General features: G+C 39.3%; 1 protein-coding gene across 3 annotated transcripts in view; it reads left to right on the top strand.

Moving 5' to 3' along the window:
• The window catches only part of MEIS2 (Meis homeobox 2), a 189587-nt gene that overhangs the window by 80416 nt on the left and 96828 nt on the right, over nucleotides 1–12343 (top strand). For all 3 annotated transcript variants that reach the window (XM_082275577.1, XM_082275576.1, XM_082275575.1), the window contains exon 8: nucleotides 6972–7117. In XM_082275577.1, the coding sequence (XP_082131703.1) occupies nucleotides 6972–7117 (146 nt within the window). The remainder of the gene's footprint in view (nucleotides 1–6971; nucleotides 7118–12343) is intronic.

Raw genomic sequence — 12343 nt, 5'->3', positions numbered from 1 at the left:
GCACTCACACTCACATACACGTTTTTAGTCCTCCAAGATGTGCCAGAGGCTGCAGCTCTACACCTCAGATCCCAGAGCTCTTTCGGCTTGGTTCTGTAATAGCCTCTCTCCATCTGTGTCACACAAACAGCTGAGAAAGCAGCAGCCTGCTCTTCAGCCTCACACAATCACATCCACCCAGGTTACAGCAGCCCGAGGTTGCCAGGGAGCAGTCAAAAACCATTAATGTTTAGGAGATTTTGCCCTTAGGCTGTTCTTTGGCACAGTAGAGAAGTGTGCACATTAAGGGAGCTGGGATATATATAATGTATACATGGGTGTGCATATACACATTTACATAGGAACTAAAAGTCAGAGGGCTCTATCAGGACGTACCCACAATTCCCAGCACTCCAGGCCTGTGCGTGACCATAAGACTTAATCCTGATTCAGCTGCTGAGAAGGAATGTGCTTTGTTAACCTTTTCTTTAAAAATTGACACAGTAAGTAAGCATTCGTTAAAATGAACATATTATCTCACAACACATACTCATTTCTTCATGTTTTTTATTTTTAGCTTTTAACAAATTTAGAAGAAATTCATCAAGAAGCTGAATGAGTTTGGATTCTGTGCAATCTGTAAATCCATATTTTAACAGATTCTGTATGTAAAGTGTTACTTGCTTATAGTTTTTAGCCCACAGTATCTCAGTGTCTAACAGCCCTTGTTTTCCATCATTCATTGAATGACATTCTACTGTAGTCAGCTTACTTCCACTGGAAACCTGTAGTTAAACCATATAGCAATAAATCAGTTCTGTATGGAGGCTAAGGATTTTAGATGATAATAGATGTTTTTCATGGCTGTTGGGGTTGTCGTATAATTAGCTATGGTTAATGAGATAGTGAAAAGCAATACATATTGTATGGTTACTGGTGCGGTGGTAGATGAATTTGGGGCCTTTTTGTGCCTATGGATCTTTGCCCAATGTGGTTAATGACTCGGAATAACAGACAATAGTTTTCCGTCACCTTAACTTAAATTTACTTTTTTGTAAAGCTCCACTAAAATTCTCACTCCAGCCATTCCATACCATAGTTTGCACTGATGGGTGGTAATAGATCCAAAGCAATGGTGTGGAGTTGGATGGCTATCAATACTTACCAGGCTGTATCTCTCCTAAAAAAACGGTTTATTTATGCACAATTACTACAGAAGGAATGACATAGGTAAACAGATATTTAAAGAACATGACAGGTAGTAAAACACCACATGTCCTTGAACAAGTCACTTTGCCACTGGAACCCACCACACAGCCTTTTGCAATCAAGAAGTGTACACACCTGAAGCTCACATTCGTTTTTTCTCCATAGAGAAAGGAAAGAGTGGTCTCTACTAACATAAAAATGTTCTTCTGATATGATCCTCATTTAAAATGTCACCAGTCATGCCCAAAATGGGTATAGTTCTTGTAGGGATCATATGGGGCCACCTAAGCCAACAGAGATATTTGAGAACTGTATGCACACAGCTATTGCAATATATTTTTGGTTGTTGTTTTGGCTCATAGGTTACCTCAATAATAAGTGTTAGTATCACACATGAGTATTTGACAGGGACACATAGACTCCTTTGTAATATGTACTTGCAAAAAAAAAAAAAGCAGCAAAGGTCACATGGCACTGAATGTAATTATGGGTCATTTCAAATTTCGCTTTTTACATGTGCTCATTTTGGGAATCTTTGCAGATCTTTGCAAAAGCTATGTTTTTTTTGGTACAAGCCTCTCACTTCATCTGAGATTTATAGGTGGCTAAGTAATGCCTGTTCCGATTTTGTATCAATCTGGTTTCCCAGTAGGTTTGCATATGTCACACTCCTGGACTTGTTTGTTTGGGCCAGCAGAGAGCGTTGATTACCCCCTCCAGTTTATCTCTTTCATGTGGCTTTGGACTACTGTGTAAGATGAATAAACATTAGCTATCCATTGCGCGCTGGTAGCAGATCCATATATCCCTAGAGTATCTACTAGCTGACAAACACAGTGCAACCAAAACCTTCCTGACATTCTGTCACTTCGGATGACTTTTCTTAACCTAGGTTGTAATCACTGGTTAACAACTGAATACTGTGTTTATTTATCAAAATCAATATATCTAGTTAACACTCAGACTTAGCAATACCTTAAAATTGGGAATTTACATGAGCCAAAAAAAAATTAGCAATAAATCATCCTTTTCTTTGACACCAATCAAAACAAACAGTCTTCTGACCACTGGAAAACATCCTAAGTCATATTTTGGACCTTCCCAGTTGTGCAACCATTTTGGACACAGGTTTTGAAATTTTGTTTACAAACTGACCAATGTATGACTAGGTGACCTCCCAGAAACCTAGCTGCTACATATGGCTCCTGTGTCCTCCAAACATTACAAACACTCTCTCACTATCCATCTATCTTCTCAATGCAACTAAGGCCTGCATCCCCCTATTCTGGCAGCAGATGATCTCACCTCCCATGGCAGTCTGGTTATGCAAAATCCATTGAATTTGCACAGTGAAAGACATTCTGTCTTCTTACAATCACAAAGAAAAATATTGCAAAACCTGGTTCTACTGGTTTGGCCTCACCTTTTCCCTGGACTACGCAGCTGATCTCACTAGTGAATCTTACTCCTAGATCCTGAATTCCTTTGGGTCAACAGCGGGATCATGTTAATAGGCTCTCTACTGCCTCTGATCTATGATAGGTCAGGGCCCGGAAGGTCACCCAGCAAACCACCACACTCCGAACCTCAGCATATAACAGCTCCCCCCCAGTTCACTTTTCAACTTGTCCCCCTCTCCTTTCTCCGCCCCCCCCCCATTTCTATAAATAGATGGTCCCGTTTCATATGTGTAATGGGTTAACCCTGCTTATATTGAGATTTTCTTATGCAGCTCCTTTCCAGATATCTGTAAACAAATGTCGGGGAGATCCCCTCAACATACTAGTCTTCTCACACTTCAAATGATGTGCCTGGATACCATTCCCAGTTCTTATTGAACCGTTCTTTTTTCATAGGCTTATATATGTTTGTGCTACATACGCCAACTATATTGACTAATTGTTGATTTTGTATCCTGGTTTTTTTTTTTGTATTCTGAAAACCTTAAATAAAGTATTAAAAAAATCTTTAGTATCCACAAATATTATAATACTTTTAGTAAAATGTTTCAATGCCAACTTCATTAACATAAGATATAAAAGCTACACATTTACAAGCAAAAAACATTTTTGGGCAGTTCAAAACCTTGTCAAATTCTCTGTTTGTAAAACAGATTATTATCAACAAATGTCACCATATTTTATTGCTAAAATGTATGCAAAACATGCAGTAAACATACTAGGGGTATTGACAGTTGTGTTAATTAGAAATATTTTCACTCATTAGCTTTATACTGCTTCAAATATTTCAAACCGTACCATAATTCTGGTAAAAATAAAGGCGAGAAACATTGATCTGCCTTGCAGAAGAGAGAATATGTTTTTGGCAAGTAATGAGGAGGTAAAAAGGCCTCTTCTTTTCTGAATTCTATAACGAACAAGATGGCTGCTTAGAACATGGAGACTCAGTGACAGAGTGTCCTCCTAATCTTCATTTATTTTGCATTTGATTATCCCACAAGTAACTCACATCCATGTCTAGCCCTAGCTGCCCTGTTCCCCCTCCACCCCCCGAAAGTTATTAGTTCAAATATTAATGCATGCGAGCGATATATCCGGCCTACATTGATTGATGCCTTCCCAAAAAAGGGGAGACATGGCAGTATAAATTTTCGGAAGGTGGGGGCCAGTATTGCCCCGGCAGCAGGGTTTTTTTAGATACATAATTCACATGCCCTGCAGGCATTGCTTTCAAGGCATCGGAGCCGCAGGGCGAAAAAAATAAGCAAGGCTCTTAAAAGTGAATGATTTTTGCTAATGCACAATTAATGCCATGGAAAAGCACAAAAGAGCAAGACTGGGTGATGGAAACTTCTGATTAAGTTGGCACACAGGCGTTGACGAGCGTATCTCTTTTTTCTTTTAATTTTAACTGTTTCAGTGCTGTTTTGTGGTACTATACTTAGATGTTACTTATTCACAAAATACTGTCATTGGCTTTGTTACTAAAGGTTAGCTTGATAATGGGACTGAAATGGTTTGTTGGTGCAGGTAGTTGCCTTGTTCTGATGCTGGTGCTCTCCTGGGATTGGTAGGACTAAACAAAAACAGCAAAGAGTGCATAGCCAGTGTTAGTAGATGCAATTTCAGTAGATGACAAACTCAGACTGCTAGCATTTGCCCCATTCATTAGGGCATCTATTCTAGGTGTTCTGTTGCATAGTGGGTAAATTGTCCCTTCCAGCCTTCACCTCCTTGTGTGATGCTAAAGCTGGCCATACACCAGTAGAATTTAGTTTAAAAAAATGTTTTTCAGAATGTTTACAAGACATTCTAACTGTGAATGTGGTTTTCTGTGAATGTGGTTTTCTTTCAGGAAAAACCTTACATATTTTAGGGCCAGTTCACACCTGAATCACACAGGCCACTAGGCTACAGGGCTTTCACAAAAAAGTTGTTGATGGCAAAAAAAAAATGTTCTGACAAATAATTTTTCAGAATTTATGTATGAACATTTGAATGAAAATCGAACTGTTAATGGCCAGCTCTAGGCTAGTAAGACAATTGAGTACGAGCAGGAGTACAAGATAATTCGCTCCGTGTGCATGAAGTACACATGATCAGAAAATTTAGATAAAAATACTGCTTTAATAGCGATCACACCATAATCTGATCATTAGTACTCAGCTTTCGAGAGCCAATCACGATAGTTCATCCAAAATTTTTTGAAGGGTCAAACAAGAAAATTTATCTCACACGATACCAGTACTGTATTCGTCTGCATAAAATTGTAAAAGCAAGACCACACATGTTTAGAAACAAAAGAGAACATTACAATACAACACATTACATCACTTCCGAAGTTGTACTCTGTCGTATGTGGATTTTCGGAAGTTTAGTAACCTATTAATTTTCGATATGAGACTATCATGAAAAAAAAAAAAAAAAACCAGATGATCATTCGTCTTTTATTCTAATAGTGTATATGAGGCTTTAGTGTGATTTGGTCCTTTACAATAAATACAAGCTTCTACAGCCCTTTATGGTTACAAATTGGTAAAGTTGTGGTGCTTGTAAACATATTCTATCAATCTGAGACTACATGAAAACCTACACACTAATGTGGTTAGCTGTGTTACCTGCATCTGTTTATCCTTGGAGTAGTGTTGGTGAATAAGTACACCTCCTATACCCACAGTTTATAGGGTATGGTTATGAACCTTACAAGTTGGAATCACCATGTAGGGAATCCATTGCATAATAACTGCATTAATCATATGAGAATTTGACCTCAATCTATGATCCATAAACCTAGGTGAATTTGGATTTATCCAGATTGGTCTTAATTTCTCTTGCCAATAAGGGATAACTCCAGTTATGATTAAATGTATGCTTGTAATGTCAGGTTCTTTGAATTTGGCCTGCCTTTTTCTGATTGTGTACTATAGCAATACATGCAAGAAATATTGTAAATCCACTCATACTAATTGACAGCAAGTTCTGTATCAAAGAGTGCAAATTGGTAGGGTTCATTGCTGGTTGACTCCGCAGTAGGTTAAATGGTAGCTATGTTGTCTGAGACCCACAGAAGCAGAAAGTTGCTTTGGATGGGTTTAAAACTTGCTAGATGCTAAAAATCTGACTACGATGTACTTTATATCCTTATTACTCTTGCTTTGTTCTCCTTTAAATCATCTTTAATTTGTACTTAGATACAACCATATTAATGTTGGTCAAATCAATACTTATAAGATTGTTCAGTAACCACTACTATGTACAGTCCACTATTTGCTCATTTACACCGACACATTTCGTTCTATGACTAGTTAGGACATTTGTGAAACCCTGGCTAGATGGTCCTAGACATACTTTGCTAAGACCATGGAAGGCTAACATACTGTAATTTAGTTACTGCACAAATAGATCAGCCAATATCATCAGTGTTTGGACAGTGAGCTGGTATGGAACGGTGTGATAATAAACAGCCACCTAGATCTAGTAAAGGCCTTGCGGGCAGTTGAGAGGTTGCTGAGCTGCTTTGCTCATAATGACTGCTTTCATTTGTCTGTACCTTTCGTAGTTGTATACACAGACCGTAGTAGTGCTTCAATAGTTAGGAAGATGTGACAAATAATAGACAGTTGATCGTAGTACTAACACATGGTAAAGATACTACTGATGACGGAGAGCTTACACCTTCACAGCATTGGGATTGGTACAGAGAATGTACAGGAACACTGGGCATTAATTAAGTGTCATATTACTATAGAGAAGTAAGATGAACTTTATTCTAAGTTACAGAAGACCGGTTGTTTTCTTCAGCTTAGAATTACTCATGAATGAGTGTTTAGGCTGTTGCTGATAAATTTTGTAGGCTAATTTATTGGTACCCAATCAGGATCCAGTGGATTAAATACATTTTTTTATGAATCTGATTGGGTTATTTAAGTTGAACAATAACCAGGGGTGGGCATTTAGGCCCTAATAGTTACTTTTAAGCTGCCTAAAACTTAATCTGAGGGCTTAAAACATGCCATCCAAATATCAGAAGGATTTCTTATCTTATTTTGGGATCTCTGTGTAACCAGCTGTTAACTTAATTAGAAGAAGAAACAAATTTCTCAATGTCTCCATGTTGCCACAGTTGGGAAGAGGGCTACAATTGGTTTCAACACTGTCAATGTGAGGGAGAATAGGCATGTGCCTGCCGTAAGACAGTTGTCTATGTATGGCCAGACTTAGGTGAAATGGACAACTTCCATCAACTCCAAATTTTGCAAAGTTTCTATTGATTTCTTGATGACACTTGTCTGATGTTGAGCCTTTGTGTTTCTCTTCCTGCAGGGGATGTGTTAGATAACAGCGTGGCCTCTCCAGGCACAGGGGATGATGACGACCCAGACAAAGACAAAAAAAGGCAAAAGAAAAGAGGCATATTCCCCAAAGTAGCAACAAATATAATGAGGGCGTGGCTCTTCCAGCATCTCACAGTAAGTTCCCATTTGCCCTCGTTGCCCTTAATGTTCTATACATTTCTTCTGGAGACTAAAGAGTTAAAAGAAGCCTATAAAAAATCCATACTGCTGTCATGCTTTGGGAATGCACAGTTCAATGCTGTAATGCTGAATGAATTTTTTATGAAGAGTCCATTTCCAGGGTGCACCAGGAAAATTGTGAACCATGTGCATCTCCTGAACTGTGTGTAACATTCAAGTGCTGGAGATAACATGAGAAGGGATGGTGTTGTTTTGTATACTCCAAAAATCTCCAAATATTATCAGTATTGCTCACACACACCAATCCCAGCACTGGTTGTATGTGCTGGAGCTGTACTCTACCTTACTGTTGGTCTTCATAAAATCCTAATAGGAGGCATGCTAAGTTTTACCAGACTCCAAACACCTTTGGTTTGGTTTTTCTTGCAGCACATAGCCTTCTCAATATCACAGATTTTTCAAAATACATTGGAAACCTTTATTAGTAAATATATGTTATTTTCAGGGTGCCGTCATACTGCTCGCCAGTGTTAAATTGGACTTATTAATGAGCATGTTGGAAGTCTCTACTCTGCAGTGTATGTGTAACAGGTGGTACTACTTGTTTCTGTGTACAAAGTGCTTCTAAGCTTAGGGTACATGTGCCATTGGTTTACAATCTAGACAGACTAATACGATAACAGAATAGGCTTATGACCAGATTTCATTAGCTTGTTATTGTCATTCATTATTAGTTTATTGCTAGGTTTCCAGGGCTCCTATGTAGCTGAGTTGTCTAGTGTGGTATTGTGGAACTAGAATAGTCAAGATAAATGTTTAGTTTGGAGTGTAACATTTCCGCTGTCTCTCCACTTATTCTGTGAGTTATAGAGATACCAAAATACAGATTGCTGTACTCTTGCATCAAAATGTTATAGTGTATTGGCTGCTGACTGCAGGACGCTGATGTAACTAAAATATAGGGAACATGCTTAGAGTGGAAACACATGGAAGACTTCATCAGTGTACTTCATTGTCCAATCTTAGATTGGGGCCTGGACCAGGCTATATTGCTTAACTGCAATGTAATCTGCAGAGAGGTCCAGGGCCTGGTCGTGCTGTCTGGCAGGAGTGCCTTTATCACAAGCCTGGATAAACAGAATTACACATCCTTGTGCAAGAAAAAACAGATTACATATAGGCATTTAAATTGTGAATTAAAGTGACACTAAACAATATCCTGATTCAGAAAAAAAATTCTGTGTTTCATTAAATCTTTTCTTGCTGTTTGTCTGCCTCCTTGTAACATTTTCTGCATGCTCCCGATCCTCCCCTCTTTCCTCTCAGTTCCTTTGCTAGTTATGCTAGATATGGCCACGTGCACTGCTCTATGCACACTACAAATCTCATAGTCCAGAGTTTATAGCCCCTAGTCCAGGGGTCTTCAAACTATGGCCCTCCAGTTGTTCAGGAACTACAATTCCCATCATGCCTAGCCATGTCTGTAAATGTCAGAGTTTTACAATGCCTCATGGGAGGTGTAGTTCCGCAACAGCTGGAGGGCCGTAGTTTGAGGATCCCTGCCCTAGTCCATGTCGGAAGCGTTCAAGAGAGGGTGACTATGCTCCTACATACAGTGGCACCCTGGAGAACGAACATAGCCACCCTCTAACAGGGAGTCACATCACAGCAGCAAAAAAGGAAGGCATTTGAGGTTTTGGAGGAGGCTGAGAGCAATAGAAAGGACTTTTCTGAGTTAAGAATACTTACTTGAATAGCAATTGTTTCTTTTAAACCTGAGTTTAGCTTGGTGAACAGCTTTACCTGTATTTATAATCTGCATATGTAAATATATACGGTATATACAGTATATTGTAATCTGCACTTCTAATTCGTACTAGCTGAATGTATTATCAGTTCATTATGTAATATTCCAATGCACCAGCTTTCATAACTTGACATCAGTATAATTAACTATAGAGCAGCAGGGACTCTCAGTACAAACTGTCCCAGGTATTCATACTTCTGGGGGCCAGTAGTTAGTAAATATGAAACCAATGTGCCCTCTGAGGAGGAGGAACAGAGCATACTAAGCTCACAGTTGACAAATATAGCTCTACGGATCTTCATTTTCAGGTCAGAAGAGGGAAAGGTGAAATGAGTAGCCTGCTTCTTCCTTTCATACCGGTCGGTGTATGAACAGGACTTACTTTTGCCTCTGAGATCCTACTTTTCTAAAGGTCACTGGCCTCTGCCCACTTAGCTGAGCGGAAATTCCACTGAACAGTGAACCGCTGGACTTCTTACTTTAGAAAAGGCAAAATAATGAGTCCTAGGCAAATACTGACTAATTGAAAGGGCTGTAAACCCATTACATATTGGTCAGAGATAATCAAGGGTATTTAATGACTTCTATCTATTCAGGAGCAGTGAAGCTTCAGCAGCCAGCCCTGAACCCTGCCATGTGCTTATTATCCTCATCATTAGTAGAATTACTTCACAGCTGTTCTTTGCTACATCACTTCAGTTGGGGGCCGTACCATCCATATAATGCTTTAACCCCTGACATACCATCACTGCTTCTTATAAGACCCTTACTGAAGACTGCAGTGCTGAGGAAAGTCCACTTCTGTAGAGACTCTTGCTTGCCCCTCCACTATGTGACAAATTGGTGCTAATTTACAGAAAAACATTGAAGACAAATGGAAGCCCTGCCCTTTTTAGCCAATCAGGTTCCAGATGTTATTATTACAGTGCAGATCGCAAAATGAGAGCAGACTTGTGATGGCAGCACCTCCGTTGTGCCTTATTTCCAGGCTGTATAAGAGACATTTTGTTTATAAACCCTCTTAGTACATCAACTGATATTTATGAATTGTGTCTAAGTGCCGGTTCACACTACTCCGACTTGTCTGGCGACTTGGTCGCCTGACAAGTAGCTCCCCATGCTGTGCAATGGAACCGTTCTAATCAGAGCGACTCAAGTCGCTCCGACTTAGAAAAAGGTTCCTGCACTATTTTTGGCAAAGTCGGAGCGACTTGCATTGACTTCTATTATGAGAAGTCGTTTACAAGCCGCAATGAAGTCGCTCTGCATGGGCGACTTCAAAGTCGCCCAAAGTCGGGGGGGACTTTGAGTCGGATTAGTGTGAACCAGCTCTAAGTGCATGAATAATGTCCGGTCTACAAAAAGGAGGACGCTTTGCTACAAATGTGAAAAAGGCATGGTAAATTCATATAATTTTACTGGACATATGCTTTGCTTCAGGCTTTAGGCTCTGGATTCTATTTGTTTAAGAATAGTTTACCCACTTTTAGCACAATAAATAATGATCATTCTGTGAGTCTGAAAACAAAGGGCCCTCATAAGAGTCAGGTAGACTGAAGTGACAGTATTGGGCTGAGCTGGTCGGACTACATTCTTAAAGCTGAACTCTACGATAAGCAAATATTATCTAAATAGAAAATGCATGTATATTCTATCATGAATCTTTAGTGGAATTCTTCTAGGTCTGTCAAATTTTGCCTCTGTGCAGAAGCTTCCTGTAAAAAAGACCGGTCACTGCTGCTCTCTCTCCTTGCGCAGGATGACTGGTCTTGTCTCCTCTTCTAATTGTTTTGCATGTGCCTGCTGTGGGTAGAGCTGCTTGGCCTCTCCCTTCCTGGTTTTAAGCCTGGAGTTCAACTTTAATAGGGAACTGTTGTGAGTTCATTTAATCGATAGAAGTCCTGGAAATCATTTATGATTAATAGCTGGCATAAATAAGAGGATCTCTTTGGTGTTTAAATACTGTATATCCCAGAGGAAAGATAAACAAAGACAGTGGTGTACTCTAATGTATGGTTTGCAGAACATGCTGCCATTTTTGGTTGTTTCATAGACAAATCCTGAAAACCTTGAATGTGCAACTGCTATAACAATAGATGACATGATCATCAGACAGTGCTGTACTGAGTATGTTCAGAATCTATACTGTATATCACAATTTTATATTATATACATACCTGTATATATCATTTCGGAAGCCACATATTGGCCAGTATGGTCCACTAGACATCAGTCAAATGTTAAAAGATATTTAAAAAAGGGACTTATTTCAATTTATCACTACTAAATTTATGTTATATGCGAATGCTGCCCATATCTAGCCCTTGATGATCACATTTAGGAAGGAATTTTGGGGTAAACACAATACTTGTGCTAGTGAACTACAGATTACTGAACCCATTATTGTCTGCTAATCCTGAAAGTCATAGAGAGACTGAAGAGAGGTTGTTTGGAGTGTCCTACAATTAAAATACTTTAAGGGTCAGTCCACACAAATCTGATATTTTAGCTGACACAGCCTGGTGGACTGAATCAGCTGCTGGATTCTTATGTCTTTTATATTCCAAAAGAGTGATCCTCTTGCCATAGTTCCAAGCTCTACTTTCTGTTTACTCTGGAGATTTGAATTTTCAACCAGCCCTGGTTCACACCAGCACGATTAGCCTTGCGATTTGACAGTTCCAAATCACATGACAAGTCACACCCTATAGCCGGCAACAGAACCAGTCAAATGCTTACGACTCAAGTCGCAGCGACTTTGAAAAAGGTTCCTGTACTACTTTTTTTGCGATTTCATTGCGACATGCAAAAAAAAAAATCCCACATGCTTGCACACCTCAGCATTTATCAAATACTGAAATGTCCACTTTGGATAAACTGACCCTTTAAAAGAAAGTGTATTGTGTGTATCTAACTACTGCTTTGTTCATAGCTGGGTTATCTTAAATATCATAGCTATTATTTTATGAAACCTTTACAACTATGTATGTAAATGCTACTAACTGATCTTTGAAATAGCATAATTTGTGTTTTAGAGGTACTGGTCCTTTAACTTTAGGAATGTGTTGAAACAGTCAGTTTTTTTTCTCTCCAGCATCGATGTGTTGTGCTAAGCCATTAGTCTTTTGTAGCTGGTATCCGAATGTGTATAAACTGCAGAGGCCGGGATCTGCTGCCATAGACAGGTGCAGCTGGCCAGGCCTCACAGCATTGTATTTGTGAGACAACAGTGAGTGAGGAGACACTCCAGTCTTGACAAGTGGATGATGCTCATTTTGTACTGGGTGAAAAGGCCTCCCTAGGAAGTGTGACGCAAATTAGACTATGCATTACTAGATAATATGGATGGCATGGTTTTATTCCTTTAGGTTATGCTTATGAACAATATAGAACCTTTACAAAATACCCTGACC

Source organism: Pelophylax lessonae (genome assembly GCF_965119305.1).
Source record: "Pelophylax lessonae genome assembly, chromosome: 13".
Classification (NCBI taxonomy): Eukaryota; Metazoa; Chordata; class Amphibia; order Anura; family Ranidae; genus Pelophylax; species Pelophylax lessonae.
This window is presented reverse-complemented; position numbering and strand designations above follow the sequence as displayed.